At 39.7% G+C, this 27,569-nt stretch overlaps 1 protein-coding gene across 1 annotated transcript in view; it reads right to left on the bottom strand.

The window, feature by feature from the left end:
* The window catches only part of ift88 (intraflagellar transport 88 homolog), an 84,566-nt gene that overhangs the window by 17,301 nt on the left and 39,696 nt on the right, over positions 1-27,569 (bottom strand). The window contains exons 14-20 of the mRNA XM_063054177.1: positions 23,319-23,405; positions 18,669-18,855; positions 16,871-16,979; positions 15,676-15,826; positions 9,394-9,509; positions 6,366-6,418; positions 3,381-3,446 (exon numbers count right to left, since the gene is read on the bottom strand). Of these exons, the coding sequence (XP_062910247.1) occupies positions 3,381-3,446; positions 6,366-6,418; positions 9,394-9,509; positions 15,676-15,826; positions 16,871-16,979; positions 18,669-18,855; positions 23,319-23,405 (769 nt within the window). The remainder of the gene's footprint in view (positions 1-3,380; positions 3,447-6,365; positions 6,419-9,393; positions 9,510-15,675; positions 15,827-16,870; positions 16,980-18,668; positions 18,856-23,318; positions 23,406-27,569) is intronic.

The following is a 27,569-nucleotide window of genomic DNA, read 5'->3' as shown; positions in this document are numbered from 1 at the left end:
CCACAAGGGCCATATCTATGCTAATATCGCATTTGCCTTCCTCACCAGACTGAACTTGCAAATGAACCTTTAGGGAATCCTGCACAAGGACCCCAAAATCCCTTTGCACCTCAGATTTTTGTATTTTCTCTCCATTTAGAAAATAGTCACCCCTTTCATTTCTTCTACCAAAGTGCATGACCATACACTTCTCAACACTATATGCCATCTGCTACCTCTTCGCCCATTCTCCTAATCTGTCTGAGTCCTCTGCAGCCTCTCTACTTCCTCAAAACTGCCTGCCTGTCCACCTATCTTTATATCATCTGCAAACTTTGTAACAAAGCCATCAATTCCATCATCCAAATCATTGACATATAATGTACAAAGAATCGGTCCCAACACAGACCCGAGGAACACCACTAGTCACTGGCAGCCAACTAGAAAAGGCTCCCTTTATTCCCACTCCTTGCCTCCTGCCAATCAGCCACTGCTTTATCCATGCTCAAATCTTAACTGTAATACCATGGGCTCATAGCTTGTTAAGCTGCCTCATGTGTGGCACCTTGTCAAAGGCCTTCTGAAAATCCAAGTACATGATAACTGATTCTCCTTTGTCTATCCTGCTTGTTATTTCTTCAAAGAATTTCAACAGATTTGTCAGGCAAGCTTTTCCCTTGAGGAAACCATGCTGACTACGGCCTACTTTATCATGTGCCTTCAAGCACCCTGAAACCACATCATTAACAATCAACTCTAACATCTTCCCAACCATCAGGTCAGACTAACTGGCCTATAATTCCCTTTCTGCTGCCTCTTTCACTTCTTGAAGAGTGGAGCGACATTTGCAATTTTCCTGTCTTCCAGAACCATTCCGGAATCTAGTATTTCTTGAAAGATCATCACTAATGCCTCCACAATTTCTTCAGCCACCTCTTTCAGAACCTGGGGAATACACCATCTGGTCCAGGTGACTTGTCTACCTTCAGACATTGCGGTTTCCCAAGAACCTTCTCCCTAGTAATGGTAACTTCACACATTTCATGACCCCTGACACCTGGAACTTCCACCATACTGCTAGTGTCTTCCACAGTGAAGATGAAGCAAAATACTTAGCAACACACATCAAAGTTGCTGGTGAACGCAGCAGGCCAGGCAGCATCTCTAGGAAGAGGTACGGTCGACGTTTCAGGCTGAGACCCTTCGTGTTGTTTGTTGAGCAAAATACTTATTTGGTTCGTATGCCATTTTCTTTGTCCCCCATTACTACCTCTCCAGCATCATTTTTTTCAGCAATCTGATATCCACTCTCGCCTCTCTTTTCACTTTTGGCATTGTTGTTAACATTATTGGCTAACTTGCTTTCATATTCCATGTTTACCTTCTTAATGACTTTTTAGTTGCCTTCTGCTAGTATTTAAAAGCTTCCCAGTCCTCTAACTTCCTGCTAATTTTTGCTCAAAGGAGAACAAACTATGCAAATACAAAAAGAAAGAAAGAATAGTAATAAATAAACAAACAATAAATATTGAGAACATGAGATGAAGAGTCCCTGAAATTGAGTCCATAGGTTGTGGGAGCAGTTCAGTGATGGGGCAAGTGATGTTGGTTCAAAAACCTGATGGCTGAGGGGTAATAAGTTCCTGAACCAAGTTGTGTGAGTCCTGAGGCTCCTATATGTCAGCAGCAAGAAGAGAGCATGACCTATTGATGTACAAAAGGATCTAAACTTTGTAGATCACTCTCAGCAAATATACAGGAGACACAAGAGATTGCAGATGCTGGAAAGCCCTTCAGGTGAGCAAAAGATACATATGCACCTCTGCCAATCTCATGTACTCCATTCGGTACTCCCAATATAATCTCCTCCACATTGGCGAGGACAAGTGTAGACTAGGCAACTGATCTGCAGAGTACTTGTACTCTCTGCAAAATAGCAGCCTGAGCTGCCAGTTACATCCCACTTCACCTTCCCTTCACACTCCCACACTGTTTTCCCTCAGCCTTCTCCATTGTCTCACGTGTTCCCTTTCCTCCCACCTTCTGATCCACCTCCCATTTTAACCTTTCTCATACCACCTCCAACCTCATAGCATACATTTTACCTCCTTCACCCTCATGGTTTCATTCACCAACTACGCATAACTTCGACCCAAAGGATCTCCTCCTTCATCATCTTTTTCCACCTGCCCTGATGATTCTCATTATCACTCATCAGTATCCATTACTGATAGCTTTTGTTTTACCTTATCATCCTTTTAGCTGCCTTAAATCTTCATCCTCTTAGCTGTCTTATATGTTCACCCTCCCACACATTCTTCTCCTCCTCACCTCCATCTGCTTATTTGGTTTGCCTCCATCTATCATCTACCTGTCTCTGTATCTCAACTCCACCCCTCCCTCCCTCCCCTGCTACATCTGCCCACCATCCTTCATTCCTCCTTGATCCAGCAATCACCTACTGATCCCATCTCATTACCATCCCCCTCTCCACTATCTGTCTTGCTGCAGGGTCTTGAACCGAGTCATGGACAATTCCTTCCCTCTGCCCTCTCCCAACAGATGTTGCTTTCCTCCAGCAGACTACAAGTGCAACAAGCAGTTAAGCAGGTACAACAAATGTAGATTTTCTCCGAGAGACTGCAGGTACAACAGGCAGATAAGATGACAAATGTTATGTTAATTTGTCTGCAGTTTGGTTTCCTTGCGTATGAAAAGATACATGTGTGATAAAGGAATACAATGAATGTTCACTTATCTGATGTCTGGGTTGGCAGGGTTGTCTAGCATGTGTTCACTACAGCTTAGATGAATGAGAGGAAATCTCTTAGAACATATGGGTTCACCATGCTTGATGCAGAGAGGATACAGAGTGTCAACACCTAGAGGTCACAGTCTCAGGAAACAGGGAAGATATTTAGGACTCTGATAACAGCAGACATCTTCACTCAGTGGGTGGTAAAATGTGGAACCATCTTCAGTGGAAGATTGTAAAAGGCAGGCCATGGAGAATACTTCAGAAGAAGAGCGTTTTCTGGACACGAAAAGCAATAAAAGGTTAAAGAGCAGAAATATGATATTAAGTATCAACCAAGATTATATTTATTGGTGGAGCAAGCTTGAAGGGCCAAAAGGTTTGTTGGTGCTGTGTTTTTAATGTTCCATATTAAAATCAATAACAAAAGTGTGTTAGAAGCTGACAGAAACTGAAAATAATGAAGTACAATTTTTGCATTTATGTTCTTGAGTTATAGCTCAAAAACAAGTCTATTACTAAATTTGGCACAAAGAAACCAACCACAGGAGAATCTCATAAATATTCACACTTTTTCCAAATATAGTAAAGACTAATGAATGTGAAAAGTAAACTTAATTACCATTAAAAAAATTGTATCACTTACATTCAATATTTTCTGGAAACTTCCGGTGAATATCTTTGTACGTTTCCAATGCCTTTTGGTAGTTACCTATATTAATAAAGTTAACCACAATATAATTACCACATTAGGTACAGACAACTTTACAAATGTTAGAATTAATATTTTCCTAAAAATAATAAAAAATACAATCAGCATTACTTCATTTTCAAATCCTTACTTAGCTTTGCTTCTCTCCTGCCATCTCTAGACTTTTCTCCATTCCTGCAGCTATTGAAGGATTCAGCAATCTTCCAAATTCAACATTTTATGTACTCCCAATTTCCAAGGATGACCATGAATTCCTTCCCTACGTCACTCTACTTATTGCCTTTAAAGATTCTTTAAAACCATGCTTTGGTCAGATTACACTCATCTGTCCTGATATCTCTCATGTACCTTACTGACAAATTTCTCATTAGTTTGGGACAATATTCCATGTTAAAAATACTCTATCATTGCAAACTGCTGATATGATTGCAACTCTATAAAGACAATACATGGCAAATTAGCATTGTACAATAAATCATACCATAGTAAATTATGTTGACTTTCACCTATTTTATCATATGTCTCCAAGTACCCTGAAACCTAATCCTTAATAATAGACTCCAACAACTTCCCATACACTGAAGTCAGGCTAACTGGCCTATTGTTCCATTTTTTTCTGCCTTATAGAGTGGAGTGACATTTGCAATTTTCCAGTACTCCAGAACCATTCCAGAATCTAGTGATTCTTGAAAGATCATTACTAAAGCTTTCAGAACCTCTTCAAGCTACCTTTTTCAGAAGCATGGGGTGTAGTCCATCTGGTCCAATTGACTTCTCTACTTGTAAACCTTTTAACTTCCCAAGCTCCTTATCCTTAGTAATAACAACTACATTCACTTCTGCCCCCGACACTTTCAAATTTCTGGCATACTACTAATGTTTTCTACAGTGAAGACTGATACTAAATAAGACAAATGTAGGTCCCCTACAGACAGAAACAGGTGAATTGATTATGGGGAGCAAGGACATGGCAGACCAATTGAATAATTACTTTGATTCTGTCTTCACTAAGGAGGACATAAATAATCTTCCAGAAATAGTAGGGGACAGAGGGTCCAGTGAGATGGAGGAACTGAGGGAAATGCATATTAGTAGGGAAGTGGTGTTAGGTAAATTGAAGGGATTAAAGGCAGATCAATTCCCAGGGTCAGATGGTCTGCATCCCAGAGTGCTTAAGGAAGTAGCCCAAGAAATAGTGGATGCATTAGTGATAATTTTTCAAAACTCTTTAGATTCTGGACTAGCTCCTGAGGATTGGAGAATGGCTAATGTAACCCCACTTTTTGAAAAAGGAGGGAGAGAGAAACTGGAGAACTATAGACCGGTTAGCCTAACATCGGTGGTGGGGAAAATGCTAGAGTCAGTTATCAAAGATGTGATAACAGCACATTTGGAAAGCGGTGAAATCATCGGACAAAGTCAGCATGGATTTGTGAAAGGAAAATCATGTCTGATGAATCTCATAGAATTTTTTGAGGATGTAACTAGTAGAGTGGATGGGGAGAACCAGTGGATGTGATATATTTAGATTTTCAAAAGGCTTTTGACAAGGTCCCACACAGGAGATTAGTGTGCAAACTTAAAGCACACGGTATTGCGGGTAAGGTATTGATGTGGATGGAGAATTGGTTAGCAGACAGGAAGCAAAGAGTGGGAATAAACGGGACCTTTTCAGAATGGCAGGCAGTGACTAGTGGGGTACCGCAAGGCTCAGTGCTGGGACCCCAGTTGTTTACAATATATATTAATGACTTGGATGAGGGAATTAAATGCAGCATCTCCGAGTTTGTGGATGACACGAAGTTGGGCGGCAGTGTTAGCTGTGAGGAGGATGCTAAGAGGATGCAGGGTGACTTGGATTGGTTGGGTGAGTGAGCAAATTCATGGCAGATGCAATTTAATGTGGATAAATGTGAGGTTATCCACTTTGGTGGCAAAAACAGGAAAACAGATTATTATCTGAATGGTGGACGATTAGGAAAAGGGGAGGTGCAACGAGACCTGGGTGTCATTATACACCAGTCATTGAAAGTGGGCATGCAGGTACAGCAGGCGGTGAAAAAGGCAAATGGTATGCTGGCATTCATAGCAAGAGTATTCGAGTACAGGAGCAGGGAGGTACTACTGCAGTTGTACAAGGCCTTAGTGAGACCACACCCGGAGTATTGTGTGCAGTTTTGGTCCCCTAATCTGAGGAAAGATATCCTTGCCATAGAGGGAGTACAAAGAAGGTTCACCAGATTGATTCCTGGGATGGTAGGACTTTCATATGATGAAAGACTGGATTGACTAGGCTTATACTCATTGGAATTTAGAAGATTGAGGGGGGGATCTTATTGAAACGTATAAAATCCTGAAGGGATTGGACAGGCTAGATGCAGGAAGATTGTTCCCAATGTTGGGGAAGTCCAGAACGAGGGGTCACACTTTGAGGGTAAAGAGGGAGCCTTTTAGGGCCAAGATTAGGAAAAACTTCACACAGAGAGTGGTGAATCTGTGGAATTCTCTGCCACAGGAAACAGTTGAGGCCAGTGTTGGCTATATTTAAGAGGGAGTTAGATATGGCCCTCGTGGCTAAAGGGATCAGGGGATATGGAGGGAAGGCTGGTACAGGGTTCTGAGTTGGATGATCAGCCATGATCATACTGAATGGTGGTGCAGGCTCAAAGGGCCGAATGGCCTACTCCTGCACCTATTTTCTATGTTTCTATGTTTAATAAGTACGTGCGCTATTTCTTTGTCCCTCATTACTACCTCTAATTCTCAGGTTCATTCAAGTTAATTCAAAAAGTAAGCTTTTCTAGAAATTCATTGAAAATATCACTGGTACATCTTTTTCAAACAACTTTCTGATAACATTTTAAAATTTTCAAGTTTTAACTATAGGCAATGTGAATAAAAATCTGATCCTTATCTTACCACTTCTTCTGTAGCAGCTAGCCACCATTAACCGCCATTTCACTTGAGTAGGTCTGTATTGAAAATATATTTAGAGGGCATTACGATTAAACACATTTGAAAAATTTAAATTATAACCATTACCTGCTCAGAGTTTTAAAATTGGTATATATTTTATTTTATTTCAATTACTATGGATTCCCTATCTTCCTGGTTTATGGCTTCCTACACAAGAGCACTATTTTCTAGGTCTCCAAAACCATAAATTTTAATTTTACTGAATGGAACTGGTTAAAAAAAAACAATGGGGAGAGATATTTCTTGCTATCTAATTTTCCCACCTCCTAGAAGCTTAAATGCTTTGCTTAATTCCTTCACTTGTTATTGAGAGCTCACTGCGTATAATTAACAATTTCTTCACCTTCTTTGGGGTTATCCATGCTGTTATTTTGAACAATTGCTGAAATTCTAATCAAATAAATCAGAATTCCAGAGAGAGAAGGGAGGAATAGATAGATGGTTGATAATTTCTGTAAATTTCTAAATTTCTCAATCTTTGCTGGGATGATTCTAAGAATAAAAACATGATTTTCCTAAATTAAAACAGCACAAGATCAGGCCTTTTGGATCACAATTTTGTGCCAATTAACTTAATGATGCCTTCCCACCACATTAAATCCCTCCCTCTGGTATTAGACATTTTGAACCTGTGAAAAAAATACCACCTGTTTGGTCTTTCTATTCCTATCATAATTTTATATTTTTTTTTATCAGGCCTCCCCCTCAGCTTCCACCACTCCAGAGAAAATAACAGATGTTTGTCTAATCTCTACCCACAGAACATGGTTGCTGATTTATTCATTTATTGAGATACAGCACAGAGTAGGCCTTTCCAGCCCTTTGAGCCGACTACCCAGCAATCCCCCAATTTAACCCTAGCCTAACAATGGAAGACTTTACAATGACCAATTAACCAACCAAATGGAAACCAGACAACCTGGAGGAAGCCCACGTGAACTCCTACAGGCAGCAGCGGGAATTGAACCTGGGTTGGTGGTACTGTGAAGTGTTCTGCTACCCACTGCACCACCGTGCCGCACTGAGCCAGGCAGCATCCAGATGTAACCAAAATGAAACACTTCACACTTGCCCAGATTAAATACCATCTGCCACTTCTCCACCTGTATCTGCAACTGATTTATGCCCTGCTCTTTCCTTTGGCAATCTTCTGCACTATCGACAAAACTATCAATCTTTGTGTCATCTGCAAACTTACTAATCCACCCATCCAGATTTTCATCAGTTAATTTGGGCACATCAGGATCAGCACATTTTGGCACAATTAAGCAGTTGCCCCAATTAGCTGTAGTATCATGAAAATAGTTAAAAAGGTATAAAAAGGACGGACTACCATTTAACTGACTAACAAATTATGTATTGAAATGAAACAAAGAACAAATTAGAATGCTATCAAGATCTCTATAATACTATGAAAGTGTATTAGTTCCTAATAGTTTTTGATGGAGAAATTCATCCAGTGTATGCTGCTGTGTTCTTTTGATTGACTGTCAATGGATAAAACCAGCGCAAATAGTTAATGCAGATAAAGGACTCCTTTCATACAATGCTTTTGAATACTACATTCTTCAAATCTTCATTTTCAATGTAACATTTGAGACATTTGCTGATCCCATCAAATTATTTATAGTTCATAACTTGTTGAAGTAGTGAAAACATTTTATTTTCACTTCTGGCCGTTTTTGACATCTCCAATCCTTAATGCTTGAAACCACAGTGAGCAAACAGTTCTGAATTGTCTTACTGCTTAGTTCGCACCAACTATCAGTGACAAAAATCACTGCTCTTTGAACACAATCACATACAACTGTCGCTGTTTAAAAACTACTCGCTCTAAGTACAGTGTAGTGTCTAATAGCTGCACAAGAGTACAAAACTGACACTAGTTGGAAACTATTCAGCAAATCTCCTGTCCAAATTAAGTAGCATAGTGTCCCGAATAAACAGAGGGAGACCCAGCTATTCTCTTGATTAGGTTCTGTTCTTTAAGACTTGTTCCAAATAAACAGCGGCCCGATTAACCGATGGCCCAATTAACAGAAATTTATATACATCACAAACAGAGGTTCCACTAAGCATCCGTATAGAACACCACTAATCACAGATCCCCAGTCAGAATAAGACCCATCTACCACTATCCTCTGTCTTCTAAGAACAAGCTAATTCTGATTCCAAATGGCTAAGTTACTGTGGATCCAATGCATCATAATCTTCTGGATGAAACTACCAAGAGTGATGTTCTAAAATCCATGCAGACAACCTCCATCACCTCAGCTTCACCACTCACCTTTGTCATCTTGGTGGGAACTCATGTACAACATCATCAAGTAGCTACTTATAAATTGTGATTCTACAGTGATACACAGGGACATCTAAATGGGTGTTTAAACCAGAGATTGCAAAACAGGACAATAATAGCATTGAAATTTACCTGCAATTCATAAAAATTCATGATATAGCATTTTTATATGAGAAAGATCTTACTGAATTTCAGTCTGCCATTGTAAAGCTTAGCTAGGCACTACCTTCAAGATAAGAAAATCTATGTTAAACTGAGCCAAACTGCTTATTCTCCGGATCTCTGTAAATTTTATGTGGCTCACTTAGTGTACAAGTTTTCTTTCCACTCATTTCTGGAAGCTCTTAGATGGTCGCATGGGAGATAATTAGCCCGAGTTATGAAATCTTCAGCAATTAATGTAACATTTTCCAGTTTAAATCTGTAAGACATACTCTATTTTCTATGTCAGAAAATTCAAGATTCACTCCAGGACATTAATTCGTAATCTAGACTAAAAGTTAAATTAGTTCTAGGAAATTCCGTATTGCTGGATGTGCTGATTTCCTGTTTAAATGAATATGAAGATCCATCTAGTCATTGATAATGAAAAAAGGCTCTATTTACTGTACATAATTGATCACCTCCATTTGCAAAAATATGTTAGTGATACAAAGTCAAAATATTACTTACTGGATGAGTGCTGCCCTTTCAAAGTACTGAATAGCTTTTTCACAGAATTGTGTGTCAATATAGTAGGCCCCAAGCCATTCAATGCCCTCAATATTTGATGGGAAATATCTAAATGACTAACAAAATAAAAGCAAACATAGCAAGAGCTTAATTACAAACGCCAAAAGCATTTAGTTTAATTATATCCAACATGCTTTCCAATCAAACTTACACTTAATTCCCTCAAGGATAAAAATTCAAACTTTATGTATACAGATTATACATGGAAAATTTTACTTTTTATTTACTAAGTGTATTTTACGTGAGCATTTTTCCCTGAAAAGGTATTTACTAAACACCCTTGATTTTAATTTATGTGTTTTAAAAAAGAGAACATAGAGTTCTTCCAAGGAATGAGATTAACTTCTAGACAATAGACAATAGACAATAGGTGCAGAAGTAGACCAGTTGGCCCTTCGAGCCTGCACTGCCATTCTGAGATCATGGCTGATCATCTACTATCAATACCCAGTTCCTACCTTGTCCCCATAACCCTTGATTCCCCTATCCGTAAGATACCTATCTAGCTCCTTCTTTAAAGCATCCAGAGAATTGGCCTCCACTGCCTTCTGAGGCAGCGCATTCCACACCTCCACAACTCTCTGGGAGAAGAAGTTCCTCCTCAACTCTGTCCTAAATGACCTACCTCTTATTCTTAAACCATGCCCTCTGGTACTGGACTCTCCCAGCATCTGGAACATATTTCCTGCCTCTATCTTGTCCAATCCCTTAATAATCTTATATGTCTCAATCAGATCCCCCCTCAATCTCCTTAATTCCAGCGTGTACAAGCCCAGTCTCTCTAACCTCTCTGCGTAAGACAGTCCGGACATCCCAGGAATTAACCTAGTGAACCTACGCTGCACCTCCTCCACAGCCAGGATGTCCTTCCTTAACCCTGGAGACCAAAACTGCACACAATACTCCAGGTGTGGTCTCACCAGGGCCCTGTACAAATGCAAAAGGATTTCCTTGCTCTTGTACTCAATTCCCTTTGTAATAAAGGCCAACATTCCATTAGCCTTCTTCACTGCCTGCTGCACTTGCTCATTCACCCTCAGAGACTGATGAACAAGTACTCCGAGATCTCTTTGTATTTCTCCCTTACCTAACTCCACACCGTTCAGATAATAATCTGCTTTCCTGTTCTTGCTCCCAAAGTGAATAACCTCATACTTATTCACATTAAACGCCATCTGCCAAGTTTCTGCCCACTCACCCAGCCTATCCAAGTCACCTTGAATTCTCCTAACATCTTCATCACATGTCACATTGCCACCCAGCTTAGTATCATCAGCAAACTTGCTGATGTTATTCACAATGCCTTCCTCTAAATCATTGACATAAATCGTAAACAGCTGTGGTCCCAATACCGAGCCCTGTGGCACCCCACTAGTCACCACCTGCCATTCCGAGAAACATCCATTCACTGCTACCCTTTGCTTTCTATCTGCCAACCAGTTTTCTATCCATGTCAATATCCTCCCCCCAATGCCATGAACTCTGATTTTACCCACCAATCTCCTATGTGGTACCTTATCAAATGCCTTCTGAAAGTCAAGGTACACCACATCCACTGGATCTCCCGCATCTATCTTCCCGGTTACATTCTCCAAAAACTCCAATAGATTAGTCAAGCAACATACATCAAAGTTGCTGGTGAACGCAGCAGGCCAAGCAGCATCTATAGGAAGAGGCGCAGTCGACGTTTCAGGCCGAGACCCTTCGTCAGGACGAAGGGTCTCGGCCTGAAACGTCGACTGCGCCTCTTCCTATAGATGCTGCTTGGCCTGCTGCGTTCACCAGCAACTTTGATGTATATTGCTTGAATTTCCAGCATCTGCAGAATTCCTGTTGTTTATAGATTAGTCAAGCATGATTTGCCCTTGGTAAATCCATGGTGGCTCGGCCTAATCCTATTACTGCTATCAAGATATGCCGCTATTTCATCTTTAATAATGGACTCAAGCATCTTCCCCACTACTGATGTTACGCTAACAGGGCGATAGTTCTCTGTTTTCTCCCTCCCTCCTTTCTTAAAAAGTGGGATAACATTAGCCATTCGCCAATCCTCAGGAACTGATCCTGAATCTAAGGAACATTGGAAAATGATCATCAATGCATCCGCAATTTCCAGAGCCACCTCCTTTAGTACCCTAGGATGCAAACCATCTGGACCTGGGGATTTGTTACCCTTCAGTCCCATCAGTCTACTCATCACCGTTTCCTTCCTAATGTCAATCTGTTTCTGTTCCTCTGTTACCCTATGTCCTTGGTCCATCCATACATCTGGGAGATTGCTTGTGTCTTCCCTAGTGAAGACAGATCCAAAGTACTTATTAAATTCGTCTGCCATTTCTCTGTTTCCCATAACAATTTCTCCAAATTCATTCTTCAAGGGCCCAACATTGTTCTTAACTATCTTCCTTCTCTTCACATACCTAAAAAAACTTTTGCTATCTTCCTTTATATTCCTAGCTAGCATGCGTTCATACCTCATTTTTTCTCCCCATATTGCCTTTTTAGTTAAGTTCTGTTGCTCCTTAAAAATTTCCCAATTATCCATCTTCCCACTCACCTTAGCTCTGTTATACTTCTTTTTTAATGCTATACTATCTCTGACTTCCTTTGTCAACCACTGTGGCCACTTTCCCCCCTTTGAATCCTTCCTTCTCCGGGGGATGAACTGATTTTGCACCTTGTGCATTATTCCCAAGAATACCTGCCATTGCTGTTCCACTGTCTTTTCTGCTAGGATATCCGACCAGTCAACTTTGGCCAGATCCTCCCTCATGGCTCCATAGTCTCCTTTGTTCAACTGCAATACTGACACTTCTGATCTGCCCTTATCCCTCTCAACTTGCAGATAAAAACTTATCATATTATGGTCACTACCTCCTAATGGCTCCTTTACTTCAAGATCACTTATCAAATCCTGTTCATTGCACAACACTAAATCCAGAATAGCCTTATCCCTGGTCGGCTCTCATACAAGCTGCTCCAAAAATGTATCCCGTAGGCACTCTACAAACTCCCTATCCTGGGGTCCAGTACCAACCTGATTTTCCCAGTTCACCTGCATGTTGAAATCCCCCATAACTACTGCGACATTTCCTTTGCCACATGCCATTGTTAACTCCCTATTCAACTTGCACCCGATATCCATGCCACTGTTTGGGGGCCTGTAGATAACACCTATTAGGGTCTTTTTGCCCTTACTGTTCCTCAGTTCTATCCATACTTCTCCTGATTCTATGTCCCCCCCTTGCAAGGGACTGAATCTCATTCCTCACTAACAGGGCCACCCCACCCCCTCTGCCCACCTTTCTGTCCCTTCGATAGCACGTATACCCTTGTACATTTAATTCCCAGGTCTGATCCCCCTGCAGCCATGTCTCCGTTATCCCAACAACATCATAGTTACCCATTCGCACCTGAGCTTCAAGCTCATCCGCCTTATTTCTGACACCGTGCATTCAGATATAGAATTTTTAACCCATTTCTCCTCTCTCTCTTTAAATCGTTGCCTATTGTGCATAACCCAGCTCCCCGAACTCTCACCAGGCTATACACCCCTTGAATTTTGTTGTCCTTCTTAAATTTACTTACTCTTTCTGTACATTTAACTCCATGCTCCGGCAGATCATCCCCCTGCACATGTATCCTCCTTATCACTCGTTCCGCCTCACCTTTCTCTACTTCACACTTAATATTACGGAACCGTGTAGTCCCCACCTGTCCTTTATACTTCATCTCGCTATCCTCTCTCACATTCTGGATCCCTGCCCCCTGCAAATTTAGTTTAAACCCCCCCAAGCAGCACTAGCAAACTTTCCTGCAAGAATGTTAGTACCCCTTCCAGTTCAGGTGTAAACCGTCCCATCGGAACAGATCCCACCTTCCCTGGAACAAAGCCCAATTATCTAAAAACTTGAAGTCCTCCCTCCTGCACCATCCTCTCAGCCATGTATTGATCTGTATAATCCTTCTGTTCCTCGCCTCACTCGCACGTGGCACAGGTAGCAATCCTGAGATTGTTACCCTGGAGGTCCTGCCCTTCTCTCTACTATATAGACATAGTATATTATTCAGAATATTAGGAATTTGACCATAATTTCCTGTAGGTACGTTCAATAAGTCCTTAAACAACAAAATGTATCACAATTAGGCAAAAACCAGAGATCAATTCTCCATCTTCTGGACAGCTCAAGTAGGGTGAGATCCCTGGAAATGGTATATTGCTGACATCTATTGCAAATGTCCAAGAGGATTACAAGTAGAATACAACCCAAAAATACCCCAAAGCTTGCTGACAGACAAACTATCCAAGTTCATTGGTCACTCACTCACTAAACCTTCTGAGGGTTAAGTTCACTAGAATTACCCCACCCAGCCCAGTGCAATATCGGGGCTTTCCAAAGGTAAATGGTGTCACAAATTATTAGGAGAGCAACTAGATTTCTATATCATTGAAGGACGCAGATTTAAATCCCACCTTCAGGAACCTGAAGTAATTTGATACATGTTACATGCTCAAGGAGATCTGGTTTTTTTTGCGAGAATGATGTAATGGTCTTTTGGAGGTCACTAGATGTGATTTTCCCGCCGATGTGAGGTCACTGATGACATGTGCACCATGACTACATAAGGATCGACCCAGATGACACAGTAAGTTTTTAGTTTGTAGATTTCCAGGTAGAACGTGCTGTATCTCTGTTTCTGTTGCGTGTTTGTTTTTGTGACGCAGTTTCATTTTTTAAACGGTTTTGCATTCTATTGCAAGATACCATATTATTGGACTGGAAATTTTTTGCTAGATGTGTTGATTTACTCAATTCCAACAGTAGAAGGGAGAGTGAAGAATTTATCTTAGTGCAGGGTCGAGGGATCAAGAGGAGTTGGCATCGTTTAGCAGTTTAAAAAAGGATCGACCTTATTGAGTCTTCGTTGGCGGAGTAGCAACCTGCATCGAGGATAACTCTTGCCAAAAAGAGCAAGAAGTTCATGCAACGGTTTGCTCTCTCTCTCTCTCTCTCTAAAAAAATTTAAGGTCAGTTGTTTTAAGCTGTTTATTTACCTCCACGTGGATTCTGTGGACAGAACCAGCAGGAAAGTTGCATCTGTGAAGAAATCCTTCTCCAGAGAAGTCTCTCCCCAATTGAACGTATAGATCTGTTGGACTTTTGAATTTATCGCTTTAAGAACTGTTTTCGCATTTAATGCTTTAAGAACCAGTGCCAAATGTTGATTTGTTGAATGGCTGCATATCGATTAACTTCCGGTTAAAGTTTTCGTTTGTTTTTTTTATCGTTTATCCGTGTTTAGTAAATGTTTGGTTGTTTTTATATAACCTGTCTCGATTGATATTCATTGTTGCCGTTTACGTAACATACGTTAAAAACAAAATTTCATCTTGGTACTGATAAGCACAAAACTAAAAAATTGTTTTAAATCCTTCTGGTTCACTAGTATCCTGATTTTCATCCTTATCTTAAATGTGACTTCATTAAGGCTGAGCCTTCAAAGGGCACAAAAAAAAATCGGCATTCCAGTAGGAACCACAAGTGTAAAAAAAATACAGGTTAAGCTATTCTTCCAGACCTAACACCTGTCACAGAGGTATTTAATGAATATGTGACAGTAAATTATTTAAAACATTAAAAGTTTTAACATATTAGAATTCTAAAAATTAAAAATACTGAACACTTAACTAAAGAAGCAGTTTAAAAAAAAAAGGTAATATTTTCCCAAGTTTCTTCCAGCCACTTCTCTCCAAAGGAATGACAGGGTATTTACCAGATCAACCTAACCTACTTTTGTCCATGCAGACTCCTCACCAAATGCGATGTAAAATTACTGAAATTTGGGCCCCTTTGTCTAACTCTATATAGTCTCCAGCATTTTAGGCAGCTGGGAAAACAGTGGCTAACCACTGACTGCAACCTTGGGAATTTCCAAGGAAATGTGGAAATCACAAGTTTTGGCAATTAAATGGAATAAGGTCAGAAGAACAGAAAACTGATATTGATTATGACACATGAAAATTTTTTAAACAAATTCACCATTTTCTGTAGGAAAACTATGATATTAAAGATACGTACATAAAATTGAGCCCCGCACTTTGAACTTGTTCATTCACTGATCACTGCTTTGATAATTATAAACTGCCACCCAGACCACTAATGCCTGTATTTATTTCTATTACTGTTAAGTAATACCCCATAATAATACCAGAATTATTACCTCATAATAATACTGGAAGGCTTGAGATTTATCTCCCTCACTGTCATACAGGTCCCCTAACTTAGCAAGTGCCTGCGAATCTGTGGGGGCAACACTAATCAACTGCATGAGCCATTCAATGGCTTGAGGTATATCCTCCAATGTTTCATATCTCAAGAAATATTAGTTAAAGATCATTATCTTTCCAAGTAATGTCTATCACACATAGAAGTGTGTCCTGTAAAAGTTAATACTGTACATTGCAGAGTTAAATTACAGTAGACTGTTACATTCATGGATAACAATCTGAGAAAATAATAATGAAATGCAAAATCTACATAAGCGACAGGAGATTAAAAACTGAAGAGTACCTCAAATCAAGCAATCATTCAATATGTAACATACAAAAATGTTCAACCATCGTAATTCTAAAAATACTGAAAACATGCAGGAAGTTAGTCACAATATGAGAAAAGTAAAAATAGCTAATGTTTCAAGTTCAATCTTGTTTTTAAGAAATTGGGAAAATAATTATGAAAACAATACAAGGGGAAAAATGCTAACATCATTCTTTGTTGCTGGTGCCTACTTTTGCAGAAAAAGTGAAAGCATTAGTTAAGGCTTACTACCCAAAATTTCTTCTCTCTTAAATGCTTTACTCCAAATCTCTCACTTAACTTATTAATTGTTCAGCACCACACTACTCTTCTGCAGATGATACAGGTACAAGAGAAATGCTTTATACCATTCCTTGCTATATTTTCCATCACCTGCTCCATTTTCTATGCTCTCAGTCACATGACCCCATACTGGAGTAGACTCCCTAAATCTTTCCATCTCTATCTCATTTCTTTGAATAACCTCTTTAGAACATGGGTTTTCCGTTGGAGGACAGAAAAAAGCAAAGTATGTTTCTGAGATAAAAGGTGAAACTATCAAAACCACAGTTTGCTGTTTTGCTAACAGGTTATCGATCTAGTCAGTATTTAGGGGAAGTTTGTGAGATCTTGATGTTGTATTTTGGCTATTATAATTTTCTACAACAGTGACCACACTTTCTGAGATTGTGAAAAGTAAAAACTCTTACATGTCACAGTAAAGCAATATTAAATTACTTTTAAACTATAAGGCTCCCAAACTACAACCTATCAATACAGCTTCCACTTTGCAATTTTTTAAAGGAAGCCTCTACAAACTCAAAGCTTGGAAAGGATACAAATTTGCAATCTGATACATAACTTGGCCATTATTTCTCATGATTGCATGGAGCTTCAAGAAACAATCCAAAGCTTCATCTAGTCTGTTCAAATTCCTGTATGTAAGACCTGAAATTAAAAAGGAGGTGAATATAAAACATGGGGAAATAGCAAATTCCATGCAACCATGGAATACTGAGATAACTAAAATACACTGAGCTTTCTGAAAAGCATGATAAAGGCACTCTTAACCTGTTCCTATTGTTAAAAGGAACTTAATCCCATAATGTCTCAAGCCATAATCATCCTAATTCAACAATATTATTTTCAAAGAGTGCAGAAGATGTGATCTTGCAGAGAGGACTACTGTAATGCATGGACTATCTACTGGTCTCCAAAAGATTATCCACTAGGTGCCTGAGAATAATTCAAAAAGCATGTGGTCACTTCCTCACCCTTTTTGGGCAAAGTGAGCTATGACAGAGGAGCTGGACCAGCTGCTGAAAATGAGGGACAAAATACATTTTCATATTACAGACATTATTATCAGCATTTATCAATGAATGACATAGCTGCATTTCTTTGATGTTAATACTACAACCAAATAAATATTAGCCTCCCATTTACCAGATAGATTTGTATTACATTAATATTCTCTATCTCAATACACTGTTGTACCAATGTTCTCTTTGTCCATTTGTATACTATGAATGGTACATCAGAATCTTTGGTTTGGGAGTAAGAAACTGATTCAATTAGCATTTTTACTCAATGTGCAATATAACCAGACTGTTAATGCATATTTTTGAACTAGGATTTTTATCATATCTACATTATTTATTTCTAATTGACAAATAAAATATTAAATGCAAGGTAAATGAATCTCAATATTAATGACAGACCGATACTTATTCACATTTGCAAGTGAAGATTTCAATCAGCTTGTAGATTTGGCAAGTTTGGTTAATGGATCTTGGATAAGTAGACTAATAAAACATGTCATGCAAGAAATCGATAACATGCTGTATTATTTTATTATTCTATGATATGCTTAGCTCTAATGCAGTACAGAACTAAGATTTAAAGGGTATTCATCAGAAAAAAAATTTAATTCCATTAAATACTTTATGGGCTTCATGAATACAGAAGTTGCACAAGGATAGAATAGTGAATATTCCATTCAGTCTAAAATTAAATAAATTACAAAGCAGTTAAGGACTGATATCTGTACAAGAAAAAATGTACAAGATCAAATAATATGCCAAATTCCACCTAATGAGTCCAGAAGCCACTTAGGCTGTTGATATTAAACCAATAGGTAACATTTTACTGAGCAGCTGCAATTTATAAATATAAGAACATTAATGTTTCAGAACCAGTAGTTTCAGAAGATTTTTCGTAACAAGTAATAGAGATGCTACATGAAAAAATGTAACATGAAATCAACTGCTCTATATGTTCTTTTTTTGTTGGGAAGAATGTATTTTAATTTTATCAAATTTGTTTTCATAATTTAAAGTTTACTCCAAATGACAAGAGTGGGTTCAGCAAGATATAAACAGATCTGAATGAACTGAGTTGATGTGCTTAGCAGAAACAAAAGTATTAAATGCATGAAATCACATACAAATTCCAGAAGTATAATACTGAGTACAATGAAGATCTTGCATTATTGACATAGAAAGATGGTTGATATTAAATGCTGCCTGACCTGCTGAGTTCCTCCAGCATTTTGTGTGCATTGCATTAAATCTTAAATATCTTTTAGAAGCTTTAAGGTTTCCCATTCTCTACAAGTGAAATTAAATTGTAGCTCACCCAAGTTATAGAGTGCCTCAGTAAAAGATGAATCATTCCGCAGGGCTTCCTTATAAAATTCTGCTGCTTTCTCAAAGTCACCACGTGCAAAAACACAGTTTCCTTTATTAGTTAGTGCTGCTGGGTTATATCGATCAGCAGCCATAGCAAGGTCTGCATAACGGTCTGCTAGCCCAAAATCATTTTCCTACACAAATCCAATGAAATTGAACTTTATTTTACACAAGCAACTTACTGTATAATTTATCCAATTCCTTTAGAAATGATAAACAGGACATTAGTTTTAAAAAAAGTAATATTTTGCATTAAATTAACAAAAATAAACAAGTGAAAAAAAAACAATCGATAGCTTTAATTTTAGATTTTCAAGAAAATGTTTAAGGTTAAGTCTCTGCAGTCATTTAAAGTCAGTATCCTTTTCTGACCTCTTCCCAACAGCTCAACTAGACTTACGTGAGACTCCAGTAACTGCAAAGGTTTACTTCCTGCATTAGGTGATTTTCAAAAGGCATTGAATGTGACCATAGAAATAATCAAGACAGAGGTAGTTTGTTACTTTGTCTAGTGATGATGGAAATGACAACAATGAAAATGCAAAAACAGGAAATACAAAAATAATGGACATATTATCTGCTTCTTCAGTTTACAATGTCATAGTCACACTTTATTGATCCCGGGGGAAATTGGTTTTTGTTACAGTTGCACCATAAATAAGGAAAAAGTAATAAAACCATAAATAGTTAAACAGTAATATGTAAATTATGCCAGGAAATTATGAAATAAGTCCAGAACCAGCCTATTGGCTCAGGGTTTCTGACCCTCCAAGGGAAGAGTTGTAAAGTTTGATGGCCACAGGCAGGAATGACTTCCTATGACGCTCTGTGCTGCATCTCGGTGGAATGAGTCTCTGGCTGAATGTACTCCTGTGCCCACCCAGTACATTATGTAGTGAATGGGAAACATTGACCAAGATGGCATGCAACTTAGACAGCATCCTCTTTTCAGACACCACAGTGAGAGAGTCCAGTCCCATCCCCACAACATCACTGGCCTTACGAATGAGTTTGTTGATCCTGTTGGTGTCTGCTACCCTCAGCCTGCTGCCCCAGCACACAACAGCAAACATGATAGCACTGGCCACCACAGACTCGTAGAACATCCTCAGCATCGTCCGGCAGATGTTAAAGGACCTCAGTCTCCTCAGGAAATAGAGACAGCTCTGACCCTTCTTGTAGACAGCCTCAGTGTTCTTTGACCAGTCCAGTTTATTGTCAATTCGTATCCCCAGGTGTTTGTAATCCTCCACCATGTCCACACTGATCCCCTGGATGGAAACAGGTGTCACCGGTACCTTAGCTCTCCTCAGGTCTATCACCAGCTCCTTAGTCTTTTTCACATTAAGCTGCAGATAATTCTGCTCACACCATGTGAAAAAGTTTCCTACCATAGCCCTGTACTCAGCCTCATCTCCCTTGCTGATGCATCCAACTATGGCAGAGTCATCCGAAAACTTCTGAAGATGACAAGATTCTGTGCAGTAGTTGAAGTCCGAGGTGTAAATGGTGAAGAGAAAGGGAGACAAGACCGTCCCCTGTGGAGCCCCAGTGCTGCTGATCACTCTGTCAGACACATAGTGTTGCAAGCACACATACTGTGGTCTGCCAGTCAGGTGATCAAGAATCCATGATACCAGGGAAGCATTCACCTGCATTGCTGTCAGCTTCTCCCCCAGCAGAGCAGGACGGATGGTGTTGAACGCACTGGAGAAGTCAAAAAACAGTGCTCGCTGGCTTGTCCAGGTGGGCCTAGACACGGTTCAGCAGGTAGACGATGGTATCCTCAACTCCTAGTCGGGGCTGGTAGGTGAACTGGAGGGGATCTAAGTGTGGCCCAGTAGGCCGGAGCAGCTCCAGAACAAGTCTCTCCAGGGTCTTCATGATGTGGGAGGTCAATGCCACCAGTCTGTAGTCATTGAGGCTGCTGGGGCACGGCGTCTTCAGCACAGGGACGAGGCAGGACGTCTTCCACAGTACAGGAACCCTCCGGAGCCTCAGGCTCAGGTTGAATACATGGCGAAGTACTCCACATAGCTGAGAGGCACAGGCTTTGAGCAGCCTGGTACTGACACCATCCGGTCCTGCAGCCTTGCTTGGGTTGAGACGTTTCAGCTGTCTTCTCACCTGTTCAGCTGTGAAGCCCACCGTGGTGGTTTCGTGTGGGGAAGGGGTATAGTCATGAGAGAAGGGTGGGGGACTGTGAGGAGGGGTAGGAGGGGAGAGTGGAATATGTGTTGGTTGGGGGCCGACAACAGATGGCTCATGTTTGGGATGGGCAGGGGCCACAATGTCAGATCTGTTAAAGAACAGGTTAAGTTCGTTGGCCCTGTCCACACTGCCTTCAGCTCCTCTGTTGCTAGTTTGCCGGAACCCAGTGATGGTCCTCATCCCCCTCCAGACCTCTCTCATGTTGTTCTGCTGGAGTTTCCACTCAAGCTTCCTCCTGTACCTGTCTTTAGCCTCCCTGATCCTGGCTTTCAGGTCTCTCTGTATTGCTCTCAGCTCCTCCCTATTTCCATCTCTAAACACCCTCTTTTCAGCGTTCAGGATGTCCTTAATGTCCTTTGTCACCCATGGCTTGTTATTTGAGTAACAAAGGACAGTTCTTGTCAGAACATTGCAGTCCACACAGAAGTTGATGTAATCAGTGATGCACTCTGTGAGCCCATCAATATCCTCTCCATATGGCTCACAGAGTGCCTGCCAGTCTGTCACCTCAAAGCAACCCTGGAGCGCCTCATAAGCCTCCTCCGACCATTTTCTCACTGTCCTCGAGGTTGCAGGTTTACTCTTCACCAGAGGCATGTAGCAGGGTTTTAGATGCACCAGGTTGTGATCTGACCTTCCCAGTGGGGGGAGGGGAGAGGAGCTGTATGCATCCTTAACGTTAGTGTACATTAAATCCAGAGTCCTCTCCCCTCTGGTTGTACAGCTCACATATTGCGTGAAGTTGGGCAGTGTTCCAGCCATGGTAACCTGGTTGAAGTCACCCGAGATGGTAATGAGGGCACTTGGGTGCTGGGTTTGTAACCTGGCTATGATAGTGTAAAGGATGTTACACGCCGACGTCAGGTTGGCAAAGGGAGGGATGTACACAACAACCACAATTGCATGCGAGATTTCCCTTGGCAAATAATATTCCAACAGCAAAAAGTTCAATATCCAGGCTACAGACACGTTCCTTGATCGTAATATGCCCAGGATTGCACCATCTGTTATTTACCAGAACCGCCAGCCCCCCTCCTTTACGTTTACCGCTCTCAGTGCAATTCCGGTCAGCTCAAACGGTCTGGAAGCCCTCTATGGAAACGCTTTGATCGGGTATGTCCTCGTGCAGCCACGTCTCAGTAAAGCACATGACACTGCTCTCCCGAAATGTTCTCTGACTCCTGACAAGCGCAGTCAGTTCGTCCATTTTATTCCCCAGTGATCTCACATTTCCCATGATGAGAGTGGGGAGACACGGCTTATAACTTCTCTTCTCCATAAGCCTCCGTTGTCTCGACCCGGTCCTCTTCCCTCACCTTTTTGATCCCCCTCTGCGTCCTCTGTGTGTTTTCCTCCAGATATCAGTCGGGATGTCCGCTGCTCTGTTCACTAAGCCGGCCGGCATGAGCGCAACTAATTGGTCCCTGGAATACACAATGCGGCCATCCTGCTGCCACGCTAACGAGACGTGTCTGAATGTAACTAATTCCAACACTAAAAAACAAGTAAAACTCTCTCCACCAGCATGTTAGAGAGGGTGCAGCTTCAACGTGTTACCGTGAGAAAAAAAATACAATAATAACTAAGTTAAAAAGTTTAAGAGTAAGAAACTACGGAGCAACTGTAACCGGCTGCATGCACGACCGGCGCATGCGCACAAAAAAAATGTGGTTCAGTTAAAATAGTACATGTTAAATTTACAAAAGTAATCAACAATTGAATCTGGAATCTTCTGTGGCTATGCAGATAATACAATTCTAGATGATGATTTAAATTCAATGAACTAATTGGAGAAATGAGGCAATTTGAAACATGCAGTAGCTTTCTTTGGTCAGTCAATTTTTAAAAACTGGGCCAAATGGAGCTGCCTGACAGTGAATTGAATGATTACCTAGGAAACCACTAGCAGTGAATAATTCATGGCTCAGTATATTTTGGCTTCACACAAATTGATCTGGAGGTCAGATTCCAATGCATTTGAATGGAGTCACCAAATCTACGGAAAGATGCAAGTAGAAAGATTTCAATTGTTTTACATTACTTTAAGATTTTAAATTATTTGCTAGTTCATGTTTAAAAGTGTCTGGCTGTCAAGAACTTCTGCAATAGGGCTTCATCTCTTGGAATCAGACTATCAGTTGTTTGGCCTTCTACACTAGGAAAAGGTAGAAGTAAGGCCCATTGGCACTGCTGGTGCAAGTCCAGAACAATCTAGTTCATTACACACTTAAGTACATGCAGAATTGCAGGAAGTATAAATCATACAATGCATGAACAGTAGAGAAAATGTTTTGTGTGAGCTTTCTGATATCTGATGTGGTAGTGTATTTGCTTAATAATTAGAGTACACTATAGTTCTAAAATAGTTCCATCTTTCAATACATACCAAAAAGTAAAGGAAGGAGAGGTTTGTTGCAGCTGCGCTCTTAACCCTGCTATCTTTTTTCTCAAACATTTTCAGAGTCTCCACAGCCTTTGAAAGAAGAGTAGAAATTAGCTTGTTTATTTCAGCAGAAGCACATCTAAGGCCTAACAGATCCAATTACGTTTCTGGTAATTTTAGTACATCCAGTAATCCAACAGATAATAAAATAATTTCAGTTGAAAAGTGTAAAGAAAAGCAGGCAACTGTATTAAAATAGAGATGAATGCACACATTAATTATTTGAATTTAAAACTGCAAGACAAAAATTTTCAAATTTGACAGCATAAGTGGAACCATTCTATCTACAGTTGCTGAAAGACTATTCTTGAACCAGTTGCACTGAACTTTAATAGCGGTCTTCTCATGTGAGCAGCAGAGTAATCACCAGGCACAGGTTAAATGCAGTTTTCAGTGCCTATCAGTTTTAGATCCCATTACTTTTGCAACAGATTTTGGACACTAAAATGACAAAATATTCTCAGCAGCACCTTAAAACAACATTTCTTGGAATTCTGCCTAGCATTCCCAGATAATCACTCAGACTTGTCACTGATCTATTACCACCTGTACAGAACCACCCCATGCTCATCAACAAGGCCCAGCAATGCAGCAAAGCTTTCTGTAATGTAAATCCATCACTGGGCTTGCTGGAGCAAAACCATACTGAAAAACACTATGACAGGGAATCAAGCCATCACAGCTCAAATAACTACCAAAATATTTTAAAGATTTAAAATATCATATTAAAAATTAAATAATTATTTTTAAATTACAATCTTAAACAATTAGATGTAATATTTTAAAACAATTTGATAAACTCATCAATTCAGAAAGAATACAATAATATTCCCTCAGTTTTTCCAGAAAGTGAATGGAAATGCTCCTGCCAACCAGGTCATTCAGCTGGATTCTCCAGAATGTCACATTCTTGTGTTGGATTTCATGACAATCCAGAGGCAGCACACTCAATAAACGCCAGCAAATGTCACAGGCAACAAGTTTTGGATTTCTGCTTTTACACCTATGCATAGGTCAAGAAATTAAAAGCATTTCATTAAAAGAAATGTACATCAAGGAGCACAGGAGGTGTATCTGTTTAGGTTACTCGGAGAAATCGGCAGTAGCAGAACATTGCATTTGCAACAGCCGTACGATTGACTTCGACGGCACAAAGCTACGCCAATGGGTTTTGGGACCACCCGGTGAAAGAAGCCATTGAAATAAAACCAAAGAAAAAGGCAAAGGTCTCACTCTGAATAAGAACTGGAATTCGAGTATAAACAAGGTGGGACAGCGGAAAACTGATTGGATGAGGGCTAACCAATCAAGTGAAATAGATGACGGATATATATACCACCAGACTAGACATCCCTAGGCATCATCCTTGATGAAGATGGCAAAGTGTGCCATCAAAATCTCAGTTAAAATTGATACCTGTACCTGGCTGGAAGCCCAAGAACAGTTTAATCATAGAATCATTATCAATAAGCATACAATTTTTAAATTCTGATGATACAGGTTGAAACACTCTGGCCCAGCACTGTTGACACCTAACAGGTACCAGAAAATCTAGACCACTGAAATTGTCCCTGATCACCTCCCTCTCAGCAGGAGAAATATTCTTTTGAAGTTCACTCTTCAGGTCATGTAAGGGTTCCCAGAACTGTCCATAACCCAAAGTTTCCATTGATGTAAATATTGTCAGCTGAAATCACTGGTTGGTTGAAATCACAAAAGTTGCACAGATAGTTTAATTAGCTACAGATTGGTAAACTGTGTGGTAGTAGATTTTATGTACTGTACTGCTGATGCTAAACAACAAATTTCATGTCATATATCAGTGATAATAGATCTGATTCTGATTCTAGTTAATTAGTATGGTTCTAAACTTTAGATTCAAAGCATGCTGCACCACAGAATTTGCTGGATGACAAAATGCCAGTCTAGAGAATTTGAATGTGTGTAATGAACTTGCCTCAACTTACAAGCAATTTTGTTTTAAAACCAAACCACACAAAATTCATCAGAAACCACTCTGCTTCATATGAAATGGATGTCAGATTTAAGTTAACATAAGACTTTATACATATGTAGTACATTCATTAAATGAGGATCAATGATTTAACTGAAACAATGGGACATAAATTGATTTTTTTAAAAAATCAGGATACTGTGAAAATAACTTTGGTACACAAGTTGAGAATGTCATAAAATTCTTCCTAACCCCCATTCAGATTCTTTCAAGTTTCAGTTTAAAATATGCAGATACTAACTATAGTAGCTTTCCAAAATCATCAGAGTGTCTAGGATTTTCACCCACCTTGTCATACTGCGATGTCAAACAGAAAAAAAGTCAAAAGATCAAAATGGTTGCAGAAAGATGAAAGAAAAGATTGATGACAGATATGAAATGCAAATAAACATACAGACATACTCAACGGAAAAGAGAAATTGTGAAATTAATAATGTATCTAATGTATACTACCGGACTTCAAGCACATTCATACTTAAAATCAAAGCAATAATTAATATTTTTTAGACAAACGTTTGTATATCGAAAGGTCCTAATCATTTGTGATATTAGTTTTGAACAGTCATCCAAAAGTTAGCAATGTCTCAAGGTGAGATAGGGTAGGAAGTTAATCTGAAAAACCATACAAGTAGATAGAAGGTGGCTTTCACCTCCAGGACGATGAAAGTTTATCAACCCGAAATGGTATCTCTGCTTACATGGATGCGAACCCAACTAGCTAAGTATTTTCAGTATTTTCTGTTTTCATTTCACTCCCAGGACAAATTCAAATCAGTCCCTAATAATGTAATTCTTGCTGACTGTGCATAGTCTCAATTTACCTCTCAGTAAGCATAAGCCAACAATGTTGAACTATTCTAATTTGACAGCATCAATCCTAAAATGACAGTCACATTTAGAATAATTTGCTGAGGGTCACAAGTGTTAAATCTATTGTTGGACTAAGGCAAACGTTACTATGTATCATATTTCATTGTGCTTAACCTACTCCTAGAGTAACACTGAAGGCTAGAGATCTGTTTCTAACACAATGTAGCAGAATAAATCTGCACCTTTTATAGAAAGTGGCCTGAATTTCATCCTATCACAATAAATATAATGGAAATTAGTCACATGATTCAATTGACTAGATTACTGCCCAAGTGCGATTAAATCTTTCATATGGTTATACATTGCTAAAATTTGTGCATTACCAACACTAGCTTCCAAAATATATGGAAACAAAAGTCTCAGACACAAAGAGATATTGCAAATAAGCTGCAAATGCATGAAAGCAAAACTGTAGACATAGAGAATCATCATGATTTGATCATAACAAATGGGTCTCTGTGAGAGATTTAAATTCTATTGTAAGAGTTCAATAACTCTGCTACGTATGGTCCCAAGCTCACTGCGAAAGGAGGAGGGTTGGGTATGGACTAATAACCTTATTCTGTAAATTCCCAGTGCTACAGAAATGCTAACAGACCTGATTCCTGGGGGAGAAAGGGCCTTTGAAGATGGGCTACACCTGGGGACAACTTGAAGACTGGCCCAGGACAGAGGGCTCCAACAAGCTGCTACTGGCAGCCTATGCCCCAGAAAGGATGATGGGCAAAGAAGAAAAATCAGCTCAGTGCAGTGCAGAGAAAAAGTAAGTCTGATAAAATATTCCTCAGTATTAAAATGCCTTACTTACTCTTTAATGTGCCATAAAGAGATAAACTACTCAGTTTTATTGAGCACTTTTCCTTTAACTAAAAAGTCATCTGGCAAAAGCACCATTAAAATCTTATGGTCTCTTATTTTCAATTATGGTAGCTGTGCTCTTGTGCTTTTTAATGCAGAATCATGTACCAAAAAACAGTTTTTAACAATAGACAATAGGTGCAGGAGTAGGCCATTTGGCCCTTCGAGCCAGCACCGCCATTCACTGTGATCATGGCTGATCATCCACTATCAGTATCCAGTTCCTGCCTTATCCCCATAACAAGTTTTAACAATGGTATAATTATAAATAGTGAAAATGCCATAAAGTGTCTACAAAAGGATATTGACAGTGTAAGAGAGAACAACGTGGGAAGATGTGCAATTCTATATTTTGGTTGAATTTTTTGAAAATACATATTACATAAATGGTGAGAGATTTTGGAGGGTGAGATTTCCTAATACATGATAAATGGAGGTCTATGCAGGAAGGA

This window comes from Mobula hypostoma, chromosome 7, assembly GCF_963921235.1.
Source record: "Mobula hypostoma chromosome 7, sMobHyp1.1, whole genome shotgun sequence".
Lineage (NCBI taxonomy): Eukaryota > Metazoa > Chordata > Chondrichthyes > Myliobatiformes > Myliobatidae > Mobula > Mobula hypostoma.
The sequence above is the reverse complement of the archived record's forward strand: the minus strand, read 5'-3'. Positions and strand labels throughout refer to the sequence as shown.